Source organism: Primulina eburnea, chromosome 1, assembly GCF_022965805.1.
Source record: "Primulina eburnea isolate SZY01 chromosome 1, ASM2296580v1, whole genome shotgun sequence".
Lineage (NCBI taxonomy): Eukaryota > Viridiplantae > Streptophyta > Magnoliopsida > Lamiales > Gesneriaceae > Primulina > Primulina eburnea.
The window spans coordinates 52,794,110-52,820,106 of NC_133101.1; the positions used below are offsets into that span (position 1 = coordinate 52,794,110).

Sequence of the window (25,997 nt, forward strand, 5' to 3'; positions counted from 1 at the left end):
CTGCCAGATAAGGATTGTGTATAGAAGAACATGAAAGTTGCAGCAACTCTAAATTTTGGTGTTTTTTAGTTGAAATACTTCTGATTTACGCAGGCATGCCTAATATGTTCATTTTAGAACTATATTGGTTTTTATGAAAGTATAATTATCATGATATAATTTTTCATCGCATAATTTAAAAAAGATGAAAAACCATCCAGGAAAATTCAAGATACAACCAAAAAATGAATCTTTCTTGGTTAGCCCCAGTCATCTATATCTATATATTTACATATATATTGGAAGATAAGAGGTTTGGTTGAGTGCATTCTTGGTTGGTCAATAATTAATGCATATTTTGTAAAAAAAAATGAGGTGAGCAAACAAGAATCACTGCTAGATACAATAATTTCATTCCCATGTGAATTGGGTTGTCACTGTCATTAGCTGTTTCCATTCCACGAAAATCCTATTCCGATTGACTTTCAGTGATTTATTATCCCTCTGCAAATTAAATGTGAGGTCAAAAAGTGAATAGTTCTTCTTCCCACTTGAGGGCCTACAAAATTTTCGAATGTCCCAATACAACTGCTTTGAACTGCGAGCTGGAGAAAATTTAACTGATCATAATTTTGTTTTCTGTCCTTTGAGAAATTGCATTTAACCTTTTACATAACATTCCTCTCCAAGAATTAATAATTAATTATAGATTTTTTTTTTATCGAATTTATTGTGAAGCATTTTTTTTTTGAGAAATATGTCCACCTATAAAAGAAGTTTTACGTGGACATCTGCCAGTATATGACTAGAAAACAAGGTACAAGTGATGGAAGATCCGATCTAGACCTCCAAAGTTGGGATCAAGGAATATATAGTGCCCAACTCATCTTTTCTGTGTCTGAATCTAAGAGGCTTGAAATTGGGGCAAAAAAAAAAAAAATTCAGCATATTTCAGCAACACAAAACTGGGGACACAGGAAGCTTAAAAAAAATTCCACTCACGGTTTAACGAGCGAGAGAGAGAGAGAGAGAGTAGTATAGACCATTTCATGATAAAGGGAGTGCCGTGCGGAAGATCTAACACATACAATATTCATATTTATAAATAATTTTATACCATTCTGGTGTTTTATAAAAAAGGGAATACCAACAATATACAACAGAAATGGTCCTGACAGTGAAAGGATGCACATTAAGTGCAGCAATTTGCATCACAGGAGGGCTGGGGACCATACAGTAGAGTTGTGGACACAGTAAATGAAACTATAAGTTGTTCAAAGAATGGTTTGGCCTTGCGCCCTACCTGTAAATTCAACCACTGCTTCTTCTACAAGCTCTTCCAGTAACTTCCCTTCAAGCTCCTTCCCTAGATTATCAGCCTCCAAAGTCAAATGATCGATCCATCCCTTGCCTACAACCTCCTTTCTCACCACTCGCTCCAACATGAGGCTATTGTCATCCACACAGTCATCCGAAACACATTTGATCTCACCAGATAACCATAAATTAGTTCTGTTCCACACCTCGTCCAGCATTGTGAATGATGTGTTCCCCAATACACTATTGTGGGCTTTAATGCAAGGAATGGCTCTTTGACCCGAGACTGACCCATATCCAGCAATTTCCACTAAAGCAGCATTGACACAGTCGAACACAAGCTTTCGGGTTGATCGTTTTAGCCTCCGCTTGGCCTCATGCAGTGTCTCCTTGTCTTTCAAGTCTATGTATTTGTCTCTTAACGATGGGTCTAACGGGCTATCAGGAGAGTGCCATCTGGCTAAAAACGTGTTCGATTGCACCTCTCCTAGCAGATCAGAAACAGATAATAGTGTCTTGACAAAGAAAAACCATTCTCGTTTCTCTTCGTCAGTTCCTTGACCAGAGAAAGATTGGTTTGGGGAATATCTCGAGACTGTGTCAATGCATGAATCATCCCATGAAAGAGTGCGAGCAATGGATCCTATAGGTGGTGATTTGTCAATCAAGTTTAATCTAACAGGATTGGCTGGTAACCCATCACCTGTAATAAAAGCAACATAAAGAAACAAAATTTTAGTTTATTAACAAATCTGATATAGAACAAAAGAGTTGAAGTGGATTTCAGGCAACGCATTTCACCATGTCTGTCAGGCTTGACATAATGTGGAAACACTGATGCCACATGCTCATCTTCTTCAAAGGGTGTATCTAGGACAGATATTGGACTCGGTTGATCCAAATATTCACCTGAGTTTCCAGATGCGACAGGCTTTTCCATGGAAAATCCGGTCTGCAAATGTAGAATTCATGAACAATATTCTCAAGTTTTCCTGATAGTAAATAACCTAAATGACGCTAGCACGAATTCAGGAGGCAAAATAAAGTTTAGACCATTAGACATCACCCGATCACAAAATACAAGCAAGAACAAATACACGCATTCCTCAACTCTTGATAAAATTCAATATTGATTCAAATTCTACGTTGAAAACTAAGTAAGCCAGAATTAAACTTTAAAAGATCAAGCAGCCATTGTGCAGCCAGGCTGATTATGTATTATACTAATTCGGGGTTAAAAACGTAACCAGGATTTTCTTAACCATCATCATCTGCCTCACATTCAATCCTCATGAAGATCACAACTCTACAATAGTATTACCAATTCTTGGTATGTGCAGAACCAGCAACTATTTACACAAGTAAGATAATTCACTTCACAGGAAACAAGAACAATTCCTGAAACTAAAAGAATGTAGAGGGTATAAAAAAATGGTTTTTATTTTGCATGTTTAACACTTAATCTAACAATTAGATGAAAGAACAGAGAAAGCCAAACAAAAGACTTCTTACTTCACAAATTTAACATCAAATAAGCTACGGAAGAAAAAGAAGATAGATAAACTGTAACTGTAACACTGACACTAACAAAAAACGAAAGTACCTCAGGACATGTTGCAGCAAACTCGCCACCTTGCTTTGAGGAAGATGTTTTATTAGAAAGCTTGGGCCAAGTAGGTGAAAAATGTTGAAATCCTTCATCAGTAAGACCTTCACGTCTATTGCAGCCTTGTTCAGGAACAATTTTGGGGTGAAATTCATCTTTGGTATCAGATGCAAGGGACTTATCTTGACTAGCTTTTTTGTTCCTCGAGAAAAACAAACTTGACACTTTCCCTTTGAATGACGATTTAACAATTCTTTTCTTCGTCTCATCCTTTCGAGCTTCTGCTTTGTCCTTATCAGGAACTGATATGCTTGTGCTTAACCTGGTTCCATACTCAGTAAAAGAAACGGGAACGGACTTCGACCGCATAAGATTCTTTGGCGAATGATTCGTGATTTCATTAGGCTCTGGTCCATTATCGGCCAGATAATTTGAACCCTTGCTTTCTTTGTTGGAAATGCTAACTTCCCTCGGCATCGCTGCCTTCTTTGTCTCAGAAAGTGCAAGCATTTCGCCCAATGTACTCGAGATTCTTCGCGCATATGTCTGCTCTTGGCAACTCCCGTTAGATGCCATCATGGCCCATCTTTCAGAAAGACGTTTCTTAGCTTCTCTGCATACTGATGACTCTGGGGAACAGGATACTCTACCAAAAGAGGAAGTTGAAAACGGACTTCCAAGCCTGTTAACATAATCCCAAGAGTGCCTAGATAGAGGTGACAGGACTTCCGAGTCACTAAGATTGCCAGCTGCGTATTCAATTTCTGATTTATTAAATGAACTTTCATCTCCAACATAACCATTGGAGAACACAGAAGACATCAAGCCTTCATCATGGTGATGCCTCCCAAGTTTCTCACGCATTTGCTGTGTGATTGCTTTTGCAACTTTTCTTGATTCTTGATTTTCATCATCTTCTACATCCCCCAAAATGTCTTCACCATTTATCACAGTTGGTGATTCTACTCGTGGACAAATATCTGCCTTAATATCATGAGACTTCACAGGACTTGGCTTTAGAACCACTATTCGAGTTGCTTGTGAGGGACTTTCATAATTCTTCCACCTTGCTGGAGAGGAATTAACCAGTTGACTTTTCTCCAACCCATTCAGCAGAACGAAAGCACCATTTTTAATTTGTTTTCCATCACTATTCCCAGCACCAGAAAAATCATTACTATTTGCCACTTTCGATGGTCTAAGAACAGTGATACGCTTTATCTCTGGAGGAGGATTGGACGGTTGACTGTAAAGATTATGTGAAAACATAGAATTTGGTTCTTGTAGGCACTTCAGAAACAAGTCTTTATTGGAATTCAATACTTCTAATGCATCTTGGAATTGCTTAGACTGACGAAGTTTTTCATCCATAGACATGCGTTTTGCTTCGACAAACTTCTGACGAACAAGAGCCATCCTTTTGTCATTTGAAGTTTCAGCGTATCTTCCTTTATGAGGTGATTTCTGTAATGTTTCGTAGACATATTTATATTCACGTGGCTCTATGTCGCGAAAGAATCCATTCTGTTGCTCCCAGTAACACATCGGTGTATCTGAATGACTACGAGAATGGCCTCTAGAATGGTTTCTCTGCATAGATACATCAGTTTCCTGCCTTGGAAGAGTGTCAAGCCCCATTAATTTGGCAATCACATTTGGTGGACCGCATTTCGAGTCCACATCTTTGGACATCTCTTGGGCAATGAGCATCTTCATGGGTGTTCCATTGGATTTTCTGGTTGCGTGTGAAGTCCTAATTTCAGATACAATCTGCAGGTATCACAAAGACAAAATAAATCAGTGTTAAAGAAACTCGGAAAAGCAGAGTAGGCAAAGTTATGTAAGTCACTCGAACTTAATATTACATCATATCGAGAGTTTACCACTTTCTCCTCCATTGGGTCACCTGATGGACTCATTCTTGTTACATCTGATCTGCTTCTGGAGAGAGGGGAACCTGAGAATCAGCAACCAGTAAATTATCATTCAAGAATGTCTTGCGTGTGCTTAATAATGGGAAAACAAAAATCAAAGTTAATCCCTGAATGAAGAAAATACAAGGAAAATTCAAGGAAACCATCAAAAGGAAAAGTTGACATGCCGAAATCAGTAAGCGATTGAAACTGTATCATGATGTCACACTATCATACATCTGCCAGTACATTTTAAGCCAAAAGCATTTTCAAAAAGAAAAGTGATGGATATGCATGACAGCAACATTTCTATGAGGAAATACACAAATGTAGTGTAGGAAAATATCCAAATAATTGAACCTTCCCGATGGGGTTTATCACTTAGCATCCGGTTTGAGGACACCCCTGCATTCAATTCAAAGAGGTTCACCACTCTCCCCAAGCATCCTGGAAACGATTTCTCAAAACTGTGATTTTCGACATTCTGATGAATACCATTCATCTCACTACCTGGTATAGAATGTTCCTTGGCGTTAGCCACCACAAAAATCGACAATTTAAAGTTTGACAAGGATGACAGAAAGAACAAAAATTGTTGACACTCCGCCTGTAAAGTACCTCTTGTAAGAAGATTACTGTTTTGAAGTAAAAAACTATACAAATTTAGCTACTTTTGCAAATTTTCAAACACCTCCCCCCTTAGAGCAACCAACCTCCCTGCAAAAAAAAAAAAAATCAAATTAAAGAAACATAAGAGGGAACAAAAGACAACCAGGCAAATCATTTGAGGGAAAACGGTACAAGATACAGAATTTACTAAATCCATACTGCAAATATTCAAAAAATACAAGGAAAAGAGAATACGAGCTTAATGAAATATAAAGACAAATCTTTTAGACGAACCTACAGCACATAAATTGCATTCTAATGCAGAGAGAGAGAGAGGGACTGGGGGTAACGAAAATAACAGATCGCTAAATAATAGAGCATTTACATATCCTCCGAGGAGGATCTTACATCAATGAGTTACGACCAACAACCCAGTGTAAATCACCGAACAAATAATGAGATCCATAGTTACAATTACGGAATGAATCAAACAACCGATAGTTTCCTCATGTCAAAAAAAATAGAATCCAAAAGTAAGAGAAAAATTAGAACCAAAGTAGCGACACTTTTCCAGTGAATAACATCCGGAACTCACAATTGGATCTCGCAACATATTCGTACAAAGAAAGTTGATATTGAAGTACATCTCCGACCAAAAAATAGGCAATTTTTAATTACGAATAAAAAGCTTTATCTTTATCCTTGATTAATCTTGGAAAGTAAGATAACAGTAAGTCCAAAAAACAGAACTTTATCCTGAAACAGTACCACTTTATTAAAAAAATCAAAGAGAAAAGTAGCAAACACGGAGCAGACAAAAAGAACTCCAAAATACACAACGAGATATTCGATTTAACCAATCACCTTCGAAAAACGAGATCGGACGACAGCAAAAACAGGCGGAATCTTGACAACAGACACCGCAGCTAGTTCGAAAATCATCACAGAATTTGGTAGCAAACTTTCACTCCCAACTTCCGAAAATGTGAACCGCGGTACACTCAGGCTATCCCTTTTTACTCATTCCCAGAGACGTATATTGTTCCAAGCACGAGTTAGCGAAGTATAATAAGTGTAGGGAAGCACTAGGGACACGAATATATGATTCCGGTGAGAATGTGGCCGGTTATCAGCCGGGATTCACGTGAAGAAGAGAGAGTAAAAGAGCTTTCTCTGCTTGCAGGGAGCTCTGGTCTCTTTTCCTTCACAACCGACTCCCTATCGGACGCGACGCGCTTTGTTTATTCTGATTAAATTAACTGTTTCGATTACGTATACATGAGGTGCAAATGAGGAAATCTATAAAGAAAATCTCAATTAAATTAAAGTATTAAATAAAAATGTAAAACGGTCCTTGTGATTTGGAGTAAATTCAATTTGGTCCCTGTAGTTAGGCTCTAATTTGATTTGAGCCCACTTTTATTAACTTTGAAATTATTATATTAGTTAGGACCAAGTTTCTTAATTCCTAGGCATGGTTCCAAAATTTAGGTGGTTGAGATTTTAATCTCTTGCATGAGTTCTTTTATATTCCTGAAGTTGGAGGTGTTCAATAATTTCATTAAAGTTAATTTGGATCACATTTTCAATTGTTTATATTTTTTATTCAGCAACAGCTATTCATTAGATATATACTGGATAAATCATTCGTCTTAACGTAATAAATTACAAACCATAATACATATATAAACTCCATGAGACAAGCCTGGTGTGTTGGCTCGGTCAATTAAATATTTGTTGGAAATAATCAGATTCGTTATCATTTGTCTCAGCATTTACTTGCTACATTAACTCGGAAACTCACATGAGGACATCGTTGACTGATGGAATAATAACATGGATTTTTTTTTAGATTTAATTTTTTTCTCAATACGATAACATATACATTTGAATAAATATTGTCTATACAAAAGCTATTAGTATGTACAATCTTGCAAACTTGAGTCAACAAATGAGTAACAGTTAATGTAACAATAACAATCACAGTTTGATATCACAATTCAGACAACCAAAATAATAGTTTTTTGGGGGAATTGGTGGTCAGTCCCCAATACCACCAAATCTTTTCTCAAACTCCTGGAGTGAGAAATTTTATAAATAAGCCAAATATACCCTTTAATTCTATTTTAATTCTATTGATCCCGCGCTTTCCGAAAATGGTATCAGAGCGAAAGGTTGATTTATTTCAAACACAATATTTATTATTATAATAGTAACTAAATGTTAGAGAAGGAGAATTTCGAAAAAATTATGAATCCGAACTTCAGTTCAAGGATAATAATTTACAAGGAATATTCCAAAATTTTGGAATATAAACAAGTGCATCTACCTATTGTTAGATCTCAGAAACCGGAAGGGAAGCATCAGCACCCTCAGGTAAAATATCAGGTAAAGTTATGATTCAGAACAAGTTTCTGGAGATAGTACCCGATTCCACTAAGCTCTCGTCAGATCTTAGAGAGATACAGAAAACGGTACAAAGTTATGGCACCTTGCTATATTATGTACCACAACGAGTTGAGAAAATCCTAGAAAAACAAGAAGAGATTCTTGTGACCTTAAAGGATATTCAAACAAGAATTCAGAAACTAGAACAACAACCAAGTTCTAGTAGACGTACTTCAGGAGGATGGTTACCACCCTCATTTGGTACCGAACCTTTGTTACATCAACTAGGGAAGGCCAGAGTGGTGTCAAAACCTTTAACTGAAGAAGAAAAGATGATCAATCTAATAAAGTTTGTCTCAGAAAAGAAATTCATCTGATGACAACTTTAGAAAGGATTGGTTTAGAGGATCTGCAAGAGCTTGCGGAATCTTTCGCAAATCTCAAAGTAGTGGATCTAAAGATGAACACAGCAGTAGGTGAAACACCACCTGCAATAACCTGGTCATCTTCTCAGGAACCACCAAGGGAAAGTATGGGATCTCATAATATGAGAGAATCTCAAACTGATTTCCATACTGGTGGAGAATCACACCCAGCGGGAACAAGGGCAAGGAGAACTCAAATTCCTTTGCACCAAACACCCTATGGGAAAACTGTTTTAGATCCTATACATCCTTATGGGGTTATTCTTAACCTTGATGTATTGGACTTCAAAAACAGAGAAGACCTCATAGACGATTGGACATCTGCTATGAGGATTGCAGCAGGAACACTTGATCTCAACAAAGAAGGATTCATTAAACTTTTGGAAATGAGTCTCATGGGATCAGTGAAAATTGCTTGGGAAATGACTTCATTAGACATGAAGGAGTCAGTCCTAACTGGTGAATCTCTTAGTGAGATTGCTGGAAAAATGGCTACCCTATTTAAAGCACATTTTATAGGGATAGACTATTTCAACAGTCAAGATACAGAGAAGAAGAAGAAATACACTCAAGCTCTGTATAGTCTTGAATTACATGACATATGTTTAGTGGATGAATACATTATGTTATTCACTAAATATAGATGGAGTTCAGGAGTCGAAGAAGATATAGCTATGCAGCTTTTCTTCGCAAAAATGACAAGCCCTTGGAGAGAAATGCTCATAAGGGAATACGTACCTGGTAATCCAGATACGTTGGCAAGAAGAGCCTCTTTTCTTAAAGGAAAATTGGCAGAATGGTGCCATATGGCAGCATTACAAAAGAATTACAAACGCTTAAGGGGTATCAACAAAAGAACTCCTTTGTGTTGTAAGGAAAATGATCTTCCAACTATTATTGGAAGTAAACCAGAGAAGCATAAGAGAAAAAATTTTAGATCTCATCCTTATGCTAGAAGTGGCAAGAGTTCTTGGAAACCAAGAACAATATGGTCTAGACAGAAAGCCAGATCTTATAAATCTGGACAAAGAAGTGGACCATCAAGAAGTAGGATATCATCCCAAGCATCGAGTTCATCTCGAAGCACAGGAAGAACACCTACAAAGAAAACTTTCAGAAGAGCTCATACTAGAGCCAATGAAAGTTTCAAGGATTGTAATTGCTGGACATGTGGAGCAAGAGGTCATATCTCGACCAATTGTCCAGAAAACGAGAAAAGAGGTATTAAACGCTTTGATCCTACTCCGGCTATTGAAGAAGCAGTTTATTACCAAGATCTTATTCAAGTATACCGATTTGAGGATATCACCTCAGATGAAAGTATATATGAAGAAGAAGAAGTCTTAAGTCAAGAAGCATCTGATGGAACAGAATCGGAATCTGACTGAAGACGAGGTGTTTCGACACGAAACACATGAAGATCTGTCTGGATTTTTCAGCCAGACAACAATATCTCATAACATGGTTCAAAGAATCATGAGAGAAAATCCGAGCCTACAGAGATATCAAGGTTTCTCTGCAGGACAGGTAGAAAAGTTCTTAGGAAGTCTTGGCCTAAGAAACAGAAAGCATCATCTAATCTATAAAGTTTCTAGAAGGGAAATGACAATCCCGATGGAACTTACGGGAAATAGAATGGAGATGCAGTTAATTCCTTCCGAAGAAATTAAGGAGGAATTACAAAAACTCAAGATAGAAGTAGCAAGGACTATGTCCTGGATTCATATCGGAGCAATCCAAATTATGATAAAGGCTACTTTCAAAGAAGGGATAGATTCACCAATCGATATTGCTATATGCGATAAAAGAATGGGGAATCTACAAGATTCAGTACTGGGAACCATCTCAGGAAACCTCTGTGCAGGAAAAATTGTAGGAGTAATCTATCCAAGGATAGCCTACAACCTGACAGATCGAGATTTCAGCCGAGCCTTGACATTGCATCAGAACTTCAAGGAAAAAAGGTTGATGAAAGAAGGTAATAGACCATATTCTATTACCTATCAGATTTCATATGCTCTATCTAATACACATCATTCTGAATTGTTTATTAGAAATGAGTTTATTGAAATCCCTGAGATATTCGAAAAAGTTGCTCAGGCAATTTATCCAGAAAGAGTCGAGTTTCCTTTAATACAAGAAACAGATATCCAGATCCAAGACAAACCGATTCTACAGAGGAATCAAAGTCTTAAACTGGAATCAAGAAGACTAGCTTTTCAAGGAGATAGAATTACAAGTTACAGATGGGATAAAAAGACTGTCATAGAAACCCAACAGGAGCTGAAAAGTTTTTCTACAATAGGAAAGCTTAGATGCCCAGAAGGTTGGAAGGAGGTAGAAATAGTATTTGATATTACAAAACAAAGGAATCAATTTCCTTGTAATTCAATATACTATTTGGAACAACCTACGATAGGAACTTACCAAGGACTGATTAATATCGGAGAATTGGAAGTCCATATCCAAGGAATTCCAGGTAAAGAATCAGATCGACTGATTCTTGGACTAGAGTTTCTTGAGGAACACAAACCTTGGAAACGTCTAGAGCATGGAATGGAGTTTATGGCAGAAGATAAGATGTGGAAAGTCCAATGACCACAAGTCCATTCTCCATATACATTCCAGTAGGAATGTTGTATGAACAATATAAGGCAGAATACTTTGCTGCATATATTGATTCAGGTGCTGGAATATGTACAGCAAAACGAGGAGTTTTTCCAAATAATTTGGAAGAAGAGTTACCCAAGATTGCTGGAAGATATTTTTCCAGAAGAATCTTAATCTTATGTAAAGGGATTAAGATGACTGAAATTATGATTGGCGGTGCAGGACAAACACCTTTGTACAAGGTAAAAACACCACCAATTTATTTTCATGATACAGGAGCTGACATATTGTTAGGAAATAATTTCCTACAAATGTTCAAGTCCTATACACAAGAAAATGAGACTAGAAGATTAGTGTTCACAACACCATGTGCTCACAAAATCATAGTCCAGAGACTTCGAGAGGCATTTTACAGAAAATTGCCAATCCAGTTTCGCAACAAGCGTGGTGATTCAGGAAAACTTCTGAACCCAAAAATGAAGGATTCAAGACGGTTTGGAGAAACAATGCTCCAGTTGAGAGCAGATAAAGAACTCCAACCAGAAGATATAGAATGCCTTAAGATAACTCTACAAACAAATGAAGTAGAGTTCGAGTCTAAGGTATCATTGGAAGATGTCAAGAAGAGGATCAAAGAAAATTACAATGAAGATCCCTTGGCATGGTGGGACAGAAATCAACTCAGGGCTTGCCTCAAGATCAAGGAAGGCAAAGAGTATGAATTTGTCCGTTGTAAACCCATCCCAATGAACATCATTGATCAAAGGGATATGCAGATTATAATCAAGGAACATTTGGACCTTGGTTTGATCAAAGCAGGTATGTCACCATATAGCAGTCCAGGTTTTCTGGTAAGAAACTATGGTGAGATAAAATGAGGAAAACCCAGATTGGTTATTAATTATCAAGAAATTAATAAGATTCTGGAATTTGATGGGTATTTTATACCTAGTAGAGAACACTTGATTAGTTGTATACGCAACGCCAAGATATTCTCTAAGTTTGATTGCAAGTCCGGATTCTATCAGATTCGGATGCAGGAAGAAAGCAAGAAATTCACAGCTTTCTCCACACCGCAAGGACATTATATCTGGGAGGTATTACCAATAGGATTGGCTAATTCACCACAGATATTTCAAAGAAAGATGGATAATCTTTTCAAAGATTATTTCAAGTTTATGTTTGTTTACATCAACGATGTTTTAATAGCGTCTAAAGATATGAATGAACATGTTAAACATTTGGAGATTTTCTCTAATGCTTGCAAGAAAGAAGGACTGGTTTTATCTGAAAAGAAAGCAGTCATTGCTACAAGGAAGATTGAATTCCTCGGAATTGAAATCGATGAGTCAGGAATAATTCTGCAAGACCACATAGTTGAAAAGGTGCAAAATTTTCCAGAAAGTCTCAAAGACAAGAAACAACTTCAAAGTTTTTTAGGAGTTGTTAATTTTGCTGGGATGTTTATCAAAAACCTAGCAAAACACAGGAAGGTGTTCAGTCCATTATTGAAAAAAGATGCTAAATTTATATGGACAGACGAACACACCAAAGGACTTATCCATTTAAAGGAAGTTTGCAAAAATCTTCCAAAAATGGCTATTCCTCAAGATGAAGATGATCTGGTATTATATACTGATGCCAGTGATCATTGGTGGGCAGCACTTCTTACTAAGCTCACCCCAGAAGGAGAACAACCATGCAGATATTGTAGTGGGTTATTCTCAGATGCAGAAGCCATAAGATGGCATATCAACGAAAAAGAATTTTATGCAGTAAAGAGGGCTTTTGAAAAATGGCCATTATTTCTACTTGCAAAGAAATTCACTTTGAAAGTTGATAATACTCAAGTTAAAGCTTTTTTAAGGAATAGAATTGAGTCTAAACCTGAGAAGGCTAGATTATTACGATGGCAAGCACTATGTCAGAATTATATTTTTGATATTGTGATAATTAAATCTCATGAAAATATTCTTGCAGATTTTTTAACAAGAGATGGACAGCATTGACATTGATGCTATTATCAAGATGCAGAGGCATTTGAGGGAACACCTTGAAATGCTTCAAACCGAGTTTAACAAGTTGGCCGTTAACGCAGAAGTTGCGGGAAGGCTACAACAAGCTGATAAGAGAATTGTCTCTGATCGAATTACAGGTTGTTTACAGGCATATACTCAGTTATGGTCTGTAATGCAAAGGCCTATCCTCCAAGGCATTGAGAAGCCATTGGTTTCTCAAATGGAGAGTTTTCGAGTACAGGACTCTATACGTGTAGCGGGGGATTCAAATACCCCTTGCACAAGTGTTAAGTCGGGATCATCACCAGATGAGTCGGCTGAAACAAAAATTGAGACTCCTGATCCTTATCTTGAGTCATCAAGTCAACCCTTCACCTCGGGGATTGAAGAGGGAGAGATCAACCTTAGGCCTCGTATTGACAAAGGCAAATCTAAGGTTGGTATTAATGAATCAACAATTTCTCCATTTCAGGTCTATCAGCAGAATTGGGAGAAATTAAAAATCAGAATTGGCATTAACCCAGCTACCAATAGGGTTGATGTTTCAGGAAAATATCCAAGGGTATGGATGAAACAAAATTCATATCCAAAGGAGGTCAAGGCATGGTATGAATTCGGGGCTCTTGCCTCAGTTTATACGACATCACCTAGCTTTCCGGAAATCTCAGGTCTACCAAAGTGGATCCAGGAAGCTGTGCACGAAACTTGGGCGAATAATGATTATTTGTCCAGAGGAGATGTTCTGGAGCTATACTTTTTCAGTGCAGCACCAGAACCAGCAGGAAAAGGTTCTCACGAAGCCTTTCATTTCATCAAGCTAAGGAGGCCGGATACTAATATCCAAAAATTTATCAAGGATCCTCCAATAGAAGAAACACCCCTGGTTGCTTCAATTACTGAAGATGACATTTCCACCAGAAGAGCTTGGGGTCTATGGGTCTGTCTCACTGAGATGGATAAAGTCAAGTTTCCGTTCAAATTTTATAATCATTCTGTGAACGGATCATTCCTGTTAAATACCATGACAGGAAAAACTACAAGTTTTGCAGAAGATTTATTCGAGAAAAAGAGAAATCTTTTGTGGAACAGCAAGCTGCCGGCTAGTAAAGAGACTCGCCGAAAATTCTGTAACATGGCACACATAGGAAGATGGTCAGAAAACATCTGCCTGGAATGCCAGAACCAGAAGGAACCAGAATTCGGTAAAGGATTCAAGCCGAGATCTGATCGGAAACACTTTACCGATACAAGTACAAGTGGGGATGGACCACATTCACGTTTTCCTCGAGGAAGCCGAAAGCCAAAGATTCCTCGACAAAGTTAAAAGGAACATGTGAGCATCCCACCAAGAAAAGAAGGACCACCATGTGAAATAACATGTGAGTGGAATTCAAGGACCACCAATAATCGGTGGAAAAAAGGAACAAGGACCACCAATAATAGGTGGAAAATGACAAAAGACATTGGACACTTTATTTAAAAAGGATCCAATGAAGAAAAACAAGACAAATGGTCCCGAAATTTCAATCTATAAATAAGATCAAACGGGAACCATTAACTCACACCAAACTTAAACCAAAACTGGAAACAAAATGTATTTCGCATATCTCAGAGTTTCCAGGAAAAGGATTAAGGGAACAAGAAAAGAGCTGAAAAATTTCAAAGAATATCAAAAGAAGTTCAAAGAAACAGGAAGAGAAATACAAGCTGATCTGATCCAAGTGCATATAAACTATTTATGCAGGCAGATAAAATTGCAAGAAATGACTGTTTCTAGATTAATAATCTAGAAGAAGACAAATCAAGAAAGATGGAGGGACCATCTTAAAAGGACCACTCAACCACCGCAGGGTCCATATGCAAGCTGTAAAGGCTTATCAAAATTTGAAGTCCGAGTTTCAAATCCGAAGGAGCCTTCTATAAATAAGGAAGCAAAAGGAAGATGAAGGCATCGATCAACCTCTTCGTTTTTCTTATAAACCATTTGTAATATATTTCCTTTTCAAGTTTATGTGTGGAGTAAGTTCAGCTACTATTAGTAGCTAAACAAGTTTCTCCTCCTCTACAGGAGGTTACTATGTAATAAATAAATGTTTGTGTTTGAATAAAAGAGATCTTTGCTCTTAGCCCCTCTCATGTATTATTTTCAAAATTTTATTTTTTACTGTACACTCTAAGGTAGGAAACGAATTAGAGTTGTGCCAAGTGCTGCTGAAGGAATCTGCGTCAGTAACCATCGGTTGCGATCGCGTGGTTGGACTGTGAGGAGCAGTTCGTAAAATACGGTGGATATAACCCGGTGGTACTCCGGTCAAAAAAGTATAAGATTTAATTTATTTTACGGAAGCATGATGGGCCGTTATTTAAAAAGAAAATCATTTGATTTAAAAAATGGTTAAAGGGTATTTTAGGAAGAAAGATGAAGCAGAGAGTAGAAAGAAAGATTTTGGTCAAACAGGTACTGAATAACAAATCTCCCTAGTTTTTTTTGGGTACAATAATAAAATAAAATGGCCAAGTAGTCTATTTATCATATTTAGTCGTTTTTGTCTTTATATGATCAGTGTCTATGTCAACGACAACTGGAACGTGCGAAAAGATAGGATTAGGTAAGATGGGGGTTTCCATGCAAAACGAAGCAACGATGAATAATAATTTTGAATAATTGGTTTTCTCACTATTGCAACAAACGAATAATTATATTAATTTCTTATGATTATGCCTCTTTAATCTATAACAAAAACTTGTGTGAGACGATCTCACGAGTTATATTTTGTTAGACGGATCTCTTATTTGGGTCATCAATGAAAAATTACTTTTTATTGTGAATATCGATAATGTTGACCAGTCTTACATATAAAGATTCGTGACACATCTCACAAGAGACATATTCTTAATCTATTCGGTGATTCCCGGTCGAAAACAATTCACAACCTTGAAATAGCGACATTGATAATTCAGCGTGATTATAAAATTTTATCGGTTAATATATTTTACACCGACGATGTTTCTCTCCATATTATATTATCTTATTGATAATTCAGCGCGAATATAAAATTTTATGGGGTTAATATATTTACACCAAACAATGTTTTTCTCCGTATTATGATATCTTAAATCATGGTTGACATACATGTCATCATCAAAAAATTAATATTCGATAATATCGAATTTTATGGCAAAAAATTAGGCCTCGGAGGGCCTACTCCAACCCCCATGGCCTTAATTTGCCGAGATTTTTCGGGAATCGAAGTTCACATTTATGGACATACAGCTTAGTTTCGTTACGTATGTCTCCCAACCATTTAATTGGTGCAAGTATATTACCAAAATAAATGCAACAACTTGATGAAACACAATCACCAAATACATTACATGGAAAGTGAAGTTCGATACGAACCGATGACTCGTAGTTCGTCTCACATCGAGATTTCAAGTTTTGAGTGACAGTCTCGTGATGTTCAAGTCTCGATTATAACAATCTTGTTCTTCTTATGAATGATTTAGGCATCAAATTCAGTTGCTTCTGAATTAAAGTATGCTTATCGAGAATAATTGACGGAAAAAAGGATAAGTTGATTAGTTGACATTTATTTTGGACTTTTATGTACGGCTTTTTCATTCGAGTGCATATAATGGCCACAAGTGTGCACGTTTTGGTTTGGTCGATTAAAATTAGATTCCACCTCCAATGATGATAATCTTCAACGGGACTATACATTAATTAAATTATTTTTAATTTTTTAGGGAAATATATCAAGTTATATCTATATATATATGTATGTATGTATGTATGAGCAATGTTGACGACTATGATCTTTATTTTTCCTATAAGGAGCAAAAAGAACAAGTGACGGCCAAACAAACACATCATCATCCAAGTTAAGAAAGTATGAGCAAATCGACGACGCCTAAAATTCAAGCGGTACCTCGCCACATATGTAATATCTTCACCAAACAAGTGACGGCCCAACAAACACATCATCGTCCAAGTTAAGAAAGTATGGGCAATCCGACGACGCCTAAAACTCAAGCGGTTCCTCGCCACCTATGTAATATCTTCATCAAACATTTCGAAAATCTGAAGCTTTCCTCCGGAGATTTGAAAACTAAATGAAAAAACTATTCGAAAACTTACAAATTTCAACAAGGATATGGTTATAAAACTTTAATGCAGCACATCAAGAAAAATGATCCGGTGAAAATTTGTATCGATTGTTCTCAAACTTAAATGCCGGTATTTTAGTCTCAAACAGGTAACGATTATTAACTATTTACCTATTTTGATTATAAACTTAGAGAAGAAACAGTTAGATATTGTGGATTAAACAACTTTCTTTTAGTTTTTATGATAAAATTATATTATGAAAATTGACTTTCAACAAATGTAAATCATTTTATTCCATCTGAGGCTTGGAATCAAAGAGGAATCTGATACGTGGCATTGTTTTACCAAACTTTTCCTTAGTGGCTTTCGCACACATGGAAGTTATTGGTTTCCAGCCTATATACCATTTTCAACTCAAATTGAGCTAAGAAAAGGAGAAATTTAAACTCCAGAATAATAATGAATATAAGATTCTTGCTTGGAATTTTACAAAACATAAAAGGATTTACGAAAGATAGACCAGAGAAATTAAACAACAGAGGATTTATCGAGGGCCCAAAGAATCATAAATTCATAAAAAATCACCCATAAACGCCTTAAACGCCAATTCTCGGCTAAGCAGGCTGAAGGGCTACAACATGAATTTACTTTTCCCGGATAAACTCGAACCTTGTGTTCACTATTTCCTGGTTCATCTTCTTACCTTATGTTCTAACCAAAGACTCTTATATTACATTAGATTCCAGAAATTTAAATAAATCTTTTATTATATCAATCTGATTCCAAGTTACAAATAAATATAGATCATGTCATAGTAAGGAAAATAATTTAGCACGAATACTTTAGCCTGTCATTCAGGCTAATCACTGAAATATATAAATTAAAAACAAAAAATAAAAACAGAAAATAAAAACAATAAACTTACAAAGTTGTAAGCAGAACTTCAAACTTTTATTAACTTCAGAAGGGTTGTGTACAAGAGAGTAGAGAGGGGAGCAAACTCGACCGTGTTCTTCTAAGAACACAGAAATAGCCTATATATAGATAGAAGAGCCGGACATCAAACCCCGGATTCCATCTCAAAATAAAAATAGTAAATGCTTTATTAAAGCAAAAGTAACATGGTTACAAAATTCAAAAAGTAAATAGTGATATGCCACCCACTTTTTGTCATGATATGCCATGATAATGTGTTATTCCACCAACTCTTGAATAGTGAGATTCCACTTTCAACGATTCTAATCATCTTTGGTATTATCTTTGAGAGATTTCTTCAAACTTTCAAATATATCCTCAATTTGAGATAATTGAGGAATATCCTCATCTGGATCCTGTGCATCATGCATCTTCATTAGATGTATGAATTGATTATTACTGGAATTTGAAGCCATTGATTTGTCTGATTCAATTGATTTGTCTGATTTTGAATCGGAGCATCCCATATTCTTATAAAGATCTTTTTTCATTTCATCAATGTAGATTTCTAGCATCTTCTCTTTAGAATAGATCTCTGAATATTTTTGAGTCAAAATTTTAAATGGACTCATTGCATCTTTCTCTTTTTGTTGTTGATTCAACAAATCTTTCTGATATGAAGAAATTTTTTCTTCCATTTGAAGTAAGGTGTCATGACCATGAAGTTTTCCAGATACTGGATCTTCTCGTAACATTTTATCCCAAAATTTTGTAGAGCTAGTTCTCCATAGACAAGGGATACCTTCATCTGTATAACCAAATTCTGGCTGCCATTTCCAGATCCATGGAATACCGAATTCCATGAAGAATAGACATAAAGTCTTTCCATCAATCCAATGTTCAGAAAAACTTTTTGTAATAATTGGTGCAACATTCAACCAAGTATCGAATGGTTTTATAAAAACCTCTGGCAAAATCTTTGCTGATGGACCAAATATTTTCCACCAAATAAAAAACCAATTTGGAATAGGATAATGGAAAACATTTTCACAAATCTTAAGAAACCATGTATGTTTCCTTTTTTCATTTTCATATAGTAAAGTTTTATTAAAACTTTCAATATAATCCCAGAAATTGAATTTAAAACTGGTTTTATGATTTTCTGAGTAAAACTCTTTTTCCACCAATGGAGATATACCCCATTCTTCAATAGATATAATCTTTTTGATAATAAACTTAGAGAAGTTATAACTTCCTTTTTGTTGAGTATTACTGAAAAAGTGAGTAATATCAACACTTTTTGTGGATATGAGAAGATTCTCATAATATCCTCTTTGCTTATAAGCACCATATACATATGATGTATTGGTAAAATATCTTTCCATAATAATCCAAGGAGTTTTTTCCCATTGGATATCTTTTTCTTCTATAAGAAGAATTAATTCTTTATGTTTTGACTCTGTATAAAGAGCTGTATCATTATCATCTTCTTTGATGATATTAGCATATGATGCTGAAGACTGAGAATCAGAATTATTTTTCTGCTTTTGTTTCAAGAATTCTTGAAATTCATTGTATAACTCATTCTGCTCAGTATTACTGGCTGATGAACTTGATAAGTTTTGGGCTATTAGCCTCTGTTTTCCATGTTGTGCTATAATATTAGGGGGTTTTCCCCTACCACCTCGCCCTCTATAAGAGGACTCTCCTCTGCCTCGAGAGTACATATCTGTAGATGAAAACATTAAGATAAATATTCTCGAGTTAAGAAATCTGGTAGATGATTATCTTCACCTTTTTTATAAATAATTTCCAAATCAAAAGGAGCTAAATGAGCCTGCCATCTAGCAAACATTTGCTTAGAAACATCATGTTTAAAATCTTTATTAAACATAAACTTTGCAGATTTGCAATCAGTTTTTATAATAAACTTTTGATTATATAAATCATCTTGAAATTTTAAAATACATCTAACAATAGCTAAGATTTCTTTTGCTACTGTGGAGTAATTTTTCTGAGCATTATTCCACTTCCCAGAATAAAATCTTATAAGATATTCTTGTTTTGTTTGAGGATCTTTTTGTTTTAAAATTCCTCCAAAACCTATATCTGAGACATCAGTTTCTACAATTTTATCCCATAAAGGATTTGCCAACATAAGACAAGGAAGATTCTTAACTTTATCTTTAATAATTTGAACAGCTTTAGTATGCTTATCTGTCCAAGGTAAAGGATTTTTCTTCAGTCTATCATATAAGATAGCAGAATCTTTAGTAAGATTTTGAATATAAGGAGAAATATAATTTAAACTCCCTAAAAATCTTTGCAACTGAGTTTTATCAGTAATTATATCTGGAAATTTTGAACCAAATTCAATACTTCTTTGAATAGGAATTATTTTTCTTTTTTCAATCATATGACCAAGAAAACGAATATTAGTTTGAAATAAAATCATTTTAGATTTTGAAATAACAAGACCATTTTGAATAACAATATTTTTAAACATTTCTAAATGTTTAAAATGTGTTTCGATATCATTGGAAAACACTAAGATATCATCTATATAAACAATTATAAAGTTGCTATAATTATAAAAATATCATTCATTATTTGTTGAAATTCTGAAGGGGCATTTTTAAGGCCAAATGGCATTACTGTCCATTCATAATGTCCTATTGGAACATTAAAAGCAGTTTTATATCTATCAGATTCTTGTATTTGAATCTGCCAAAATCCTGATTTTAAATCAAATTTGGAAAATATAATTGCATGAACTAATCTGTCTAATAAATCTTTTTTATTAGGAATAGGATGCCTAATCCATTTCAAAACCTTATTAAGAGGTTTATAATTTATAACTAATCTAGGAACTCCTCTTTCCTGTTCAGAGTGTTTATTAACATAGAAAGCAGTACATGACCAAGGAGATTGAGAAGGTTTTATTAAACCTTTGTCTAACAAAGAATGAATTTCATTCTTACATAATTCTAAATATTCAGAATTCATTTGACAAGGACGAGCCTTGGTTGGAATATTTTTTTCATTAAAATTCTCTTCATAAGGTAGAGAGATAATATGCTTCTTACGATTCCAAAAAGCATTTGGTAAATCATTACATATTTCTAAAGAAAATTTATTATAAATAATTTTTATTTTTTCCTGTAATTTAGGATTCTGTAATTTTTCATCAATTGTAAGAAATTTTATTTCTTCTTTTAAAAAGTTTATTTGAAAGGTTTTTCTTTCAATCTGTTCTTGTAGTTCATTTAAAATTCTATGAACAGGTTTAGTTATAAACTGAAAAGAAATAGGATTACCTTGATAAGTTCCTATTATACATGTTTCATCAACATAGGTTAAAGGATAAATTTGATAAATAAAAGGAAGACCAAGTATTAGTTGGCTTGAAATATCTTTCGCTAATAAAAAACTGGTTTGAATACAGTTTTTATCTTTGCAAATATAAGCTTTAGGTAATTTATAATTTATTTCTAAAGGTTCTCCTCCTGCATGAGAAAGAGAATGAGTAGTTTTATGAAAATATTTTGTAGGAATTAATCCTTCTTGTATTACGTTTAAATCTGCACCGCTATCTATCATAGCAATGAAATTCTTTTTATAAGAATTATCAATTAATAAAGTAATATTAGTATACCATTTTTGAGATATTATCATACTCAAAACAGATAAATGTTTCTGATTATTATCAGGAAATGAAATATTTTCAAAACTTTCAGGAATTGAATTATTATGATTTTCAATGACTGAAATACGATAATTTAAACTATTATTATTATCCTGTAAAAATTTTATTTGTTGTTTAAGATTATCAATCTCTTTAACTAAATCCTGTATAGTAACTGGATTTTGTTGACTATATTTTTTCTGTAAAAGATTTTTAACTTCTTTCATAGAATATGCTTGTTCTTGTTTAATAAGAATATTATTTTCATTATTACTTGTTGAAGCAGTATTCTCCATTTGATCTATAATAGTGGATTTTAATATTGGATCCTTAATCATTTTAAGGAATTCTAAAATATTATTGTTAGTTAAAACATTAATATTTAAATCTTGAAATTGAGACATAAGTTTATAAAACTCATCATTTTTATTATTATCCTCTATAGGATTAATACAAGATTTTCCTTGTATACAATTATTGCATTCTTCTAAATCAGAAATGTCTGATTCATTATCCAGAATCTCTTCTGAATTATAGGATTCTGAGGAATTCTCAGTTTCACTATCAGAATTATTATTAGAATCCATTATTATTTTAAATAATGTTTCTTTTAGATTATCATCTATATCTAAATTATTAATTTTGTTTTTAGCCCAACATTGATTAGCATAATGTCCTGGCTTTTTACATTTTCTACAAATTATTAATTTATTTTTGTTTTTATCTTTTTTCCTATCAGCTTTAGCTGATTCACGAATTTCTTTTCTTTTCTTTTTTCTTTCTTTTTGTCTTTCAGACAAATGTCTTTTCTTATAAATTTTTTCATTATTATCTTTACTTTTCTTCTTACCTTTATTAGGTAAGTCCATACCAAATTGATCACAAAATTTACCTAGTTGTTTTTTTTCTAGTAAATTCTGTCTCTTAATTTGATTATTTAATTTTAATTCATTACAGAGAGCTAAACCCTCTTGAATACAAGTATTAATCAAATTACCATAAGTATAATTATCATAGGAGATATTTATATCATCCTTTCTTAATACTTTTCTAACTCTTTCAGCAAATAAGAAAGGTAAGCCATCTATGAATTTAGCTTTCCACAAACTATTATTACAGTCTGGAATCTCATAAATTCGAGATAAGAAAGTATCTTTATACCATCTAAAATCAGTAAGTGTTTTACATTTTAGATTACTTAATAAAGTTCTAATTTGTTCACTATTATCAGTGAATTTTCCTGTGAAATGTTCAATCATAGTTAGTATTAATGTATATACTACATTTTCTAATTGAATATTATTTTCCATTTTTATGGAATTAAAGATTTCATCTTTTTGAGAATAATTTAAATAATTATCCCACCAACCTTTAAGTCGGCCAGTAAATCCTGCTGTTATCATTTTAGCAATATTCTTATCAGTATTACCTGATGATTTACACACAGTACTATACATTAGCATTCTGTGAGCAGTATTATAAATTTGTCTATCACTATAACCATCAATATTCCATTCATAAATGTTTTTCCCATTATAGCTATTAGAATAAATATATTCATTTTCTTCAATGAGAACATCCATGGGAGTAGGTTTATTATAATAATATTTGGATGTAGTAGGTCTATCAGCCCATTTAATTTTATTAATTTCATCTTCAGAATGATTATTAATCTTATCTAATTCTTCAAACTCTTCATTAAGAGTATTTAAATTAAGATTTCTAAATTTTTCTTCTAATAATTTTTCTATATCAGAAACAGAAGATTTAAATTTAAAATCCTTAATATCAGGAGGTGATTGTATAGATGAAGTAGCAACAGAAACAATATTATTTTCTGGTTCCTCTATATGAACATCTGGTTTAATTTTATTAATAGCTAAAATAATTTTATCAATAAGATCTTTAAGAGAATTAATCTCTTCTCCTATAATCGTAAGATATAAATTTGTATAATTTTGTTTTTCAATTATCTGATTAATATGTTTAACAGTAATTTGTAACATATCATTCTCAAATAATTTTGAAAAAGCAGTAAAATTTAAAATTTTATTATTCTTTTCTATAATAAAAGATTGTTGAGGAGGATAAACAGATTTTTGAATCTGTCCTGAAGAAAGTTTATAATTTCTTTCAAGAATAGAAATATAATCTATAATAAATGTTTTAAAAAACCAAGGAACAAAATGTATAAGTTTATTCTGGTTTTCACAATATTTATAAAATGTTGAAACAATATATTTAAATTCTTCTTCAGAAAAACTTTTAAAGTACCAATTTCTGAAAGATTCCCATTTGGGTAAATAAAATTCTGCATTGATCTTTGCTCTAGCAGAAGATCCTTTAGTAAAATCAATCTTTGATTTACTATCCATTAAATACTAAAATTCATTTCTGAAACTGTATCAGTTTCTTTAACTTTTTGAAAGTTACTTTTATGAACTATATTATTTTGATTTATAATTAAATCATCTACTGTATTAGTAGATTCTAATTCTTCTCTAATTTGAGAAGTAGATGCTCTAGTAGATTCTAATTATACTAAAACACATACTTAAAAAATTAATTGTTGAAAAAAAACTGTCAATTAAAGAATTTGATCGTTTAAATAATAAAATTAGGGGTGGGATCGGGTAGGGACCCGTCTCGTAAATATCATACCCAATCCCCGTCCGATAAAAATTGGGAATCTTTTTTTTCCCCGATCCCGTAGGGACCCGAATGTTCGGTTCGGGATCCTGTCGGGTATGGATGTGATATCCCGATTTTTTTTTTTGAAATCTCTCGAGACCTATAATCCAGTGGTCAAATACTCAAATATAGGAAAATCAATGCTGCAACACAACAAAATAGCAAGTACACTTGTGTTGATCAAGACAACATATTTATTTCATCAATCAAGAGCTGAAATGAATAGGTAAGGGATAATGACTTCAAAGTCGTTATTGAATGGTTGCTTACAAAATTACCTTGGCTACGCTTATTGTTTGTTGCTCCATAACTTCATGAATGGTTGTCCTGTCATGTTCCCTCATACGTACTAGCAAATAGTTAGTAGTGGGAACCTTGAGTACAATTATATTGTGAACAATAATATATTCAACAGAATGTTGCAATTACTGCAAATTGTATCTAATCAAACCAAAATGAATCAAATAAAAAGAAAGAAAGTTTGTTTCATAGTCATCGTAGTCCACATCAAGAGTTTCAAATAAAAAAAATCCAGTTTAATGTGAAAAAAATGTATTAAATATCTAACAGTAATTTATCAATCAAATTTCCACATATGCTAACCACCAAACTAAGCTTTACATTAAGATAACATAGCCGCACGGTAAAAAAAATTCAGTTGCCTCGTAGAATTTTAGTAGTCTTCGCAATAAGCTGGTGGATGGCTTTTCTTGCAAAATGAAACAATATAATTTCTAGAATTTCGATTTTCAATTTCTGAATTCCCAGCTGCTTTGTTACCAAACAAATTGACCGCTAAATAAACAAAAACCAAATAATTAGCATTTTCTTGACGAAAACGAAAGATTTCACGGACATGAAAAAAATTATTACCAAGGATCTAATCAGGGCATGCCTGACCATATTTTCATCCCCAAGAAACTGAGGTTGCCGTCCACTGCCTGCAAGTCGTAGGGCCTCGGCTGAGCGCGAGACTGCGGGAGAGAACCCTAGGCGAAAGATAAATCGGGAAAATGAAATGGGAGAAATGAAAATGTTAATTAAAATTATATTAATAATTAAAAATAATATAAATTTAATAATATTTTTTCGGGTCGGGACATGAATCTCGTCGGGAGGAGATTATATACCCTACCCTTCTCCCAAAATAAATCGGGACAGGAAAAATCCCGAATTTATAATAAAAAAACAAAATAAAAAATAAAACCCCCTCACCAAATTGGCGCAGTGGCCTTCCTCTGTGCCAAATTTGGCGCGCTGCGCTATTTTAGCCCATCGGACGGCAATTTCTTAAGATTGGAGATGACCTGAGTATTACATATAATTGGATTTATAGTTCTTGAAATATTCAAAAAATATTACTTTCATATTAATGTTTTAACGAACTAGAAACGATACAATTTTTTTTTTTCAACTTTTATTTATTATTTTATAAGAATATGATTTGACTTCTCAAGTTTTTTCAATTTTTTTATTGATAATAGTAGTGCAAATATTTCTATTGTTAATGAGTTTATTAAAATATGTAAATCATCATTAGGTAGTAAATTTTTCATGATAAGTGCATATGTCATATTTTAAATCTGCGTGTTCAAGATGGACTGAAAAATTTATAATCACATATTAAACCAATCAGTACTGCAATTAATTAACTATGGATTCACTCCCAAGTTACGAAACAATGGATAAAATTTTGCAAAATCAATGATATGAGGCATAAAAAATTTGCGTAG

At 33.9% G+C, this 25,997-nt stretch overlaps 1 protein-coding gene and 1 long non-coding RNA gene across 4 annotated transcripts; both read right to left on the reverse strand.

Moving 5' to 3' along the window:
• Positions 1–1,050: 1,050 nt before the first annotated feature.
• Positions 1,051–6,689, reverse strand: LOC140830960 (uncharacterized). Of its 3 annotated transcripts, none has more exons than XM_073194562.1 (7): positions 6,289–6,689; positions 5,434–5,532; positions 5,176–5,325; positions 4,768–4,859; positions 2,900–4,672; positions 2,098–2,248; positions 1,051–1,999 (listed from the first exon to the last, which is right to left on the reverse strand). In XM_073194562.1, exons 3-7 carry the CDS (start codon positions 5,315–5,317, stop codon positions 1,254–1,256), a joined length of 2,904 nt encoding a protein of 967 aa, XP_073050663.1. In that variant the 5' UTR covers positions 5,318–5,325; positions 5,434–5,532; positions 6,289–6,689; the 3' UTR covers positions 1,051–1,253. The 3 variants fall into 3 exon arrangements, with proteins under 3 accessions (XP_073050663.1, XP_073050681.1, XP_073050674.1); XM_073194580.1 differs by having other exon boundaries at positions 4,786–4,859; positions 6,289–6,688; XM_073194573.1 differs by lacking the exon at positions 6,289–6,689 and adding an exon at positions 5,977–5,995.
• A 9,980-nt stretch (positions 6,690–16,669) lies between these two features.
• Positions 16,670–25,557, reverse strand: LOC140812466 (uncharacterized). Its single transcript, XR_012113678.1, has 3 exons — positions 25,480–25,557; positions 24,543–25,253; positions 16,670–16,974 (listed from the first exon to the last, which is right to left on the reverse strand). It is a non-coding gene; the product is annotated as an uncharacterized lncRNA (long non-coding RNA).
• Between the last annotated feature and the right edge of the window lie 440 nt (positions 25,558–25,997).

What these genes read in the sequence shown, in the direction of transcription:
- LOC140830960 (XM_073194562.1), bottom strand. Translation starts at nt 5,317, where the DNA reads ATGAATGGTATTCATCAGAATGTCGAAAATCACAGTTTTGAGAAATCG. An exon ending in TGATAAACCCCATCGGGAAG is followed by an intron (nt 4,860 to 5,175) that starts GTTCAATTATTT and finishes GCTGATTCTCAG; the next exon opens with GTTCCCCTCTCTCCAGAAGC. An exon ending in TGTCAAGCCTGACAGACATG is followed by an intron (nt 2,000 to 2,097) that starts GTGAAATGCGTT and finishes CTTTTATTACAG; the next exon opens with GTGATGGGTTACCAGCCAAT.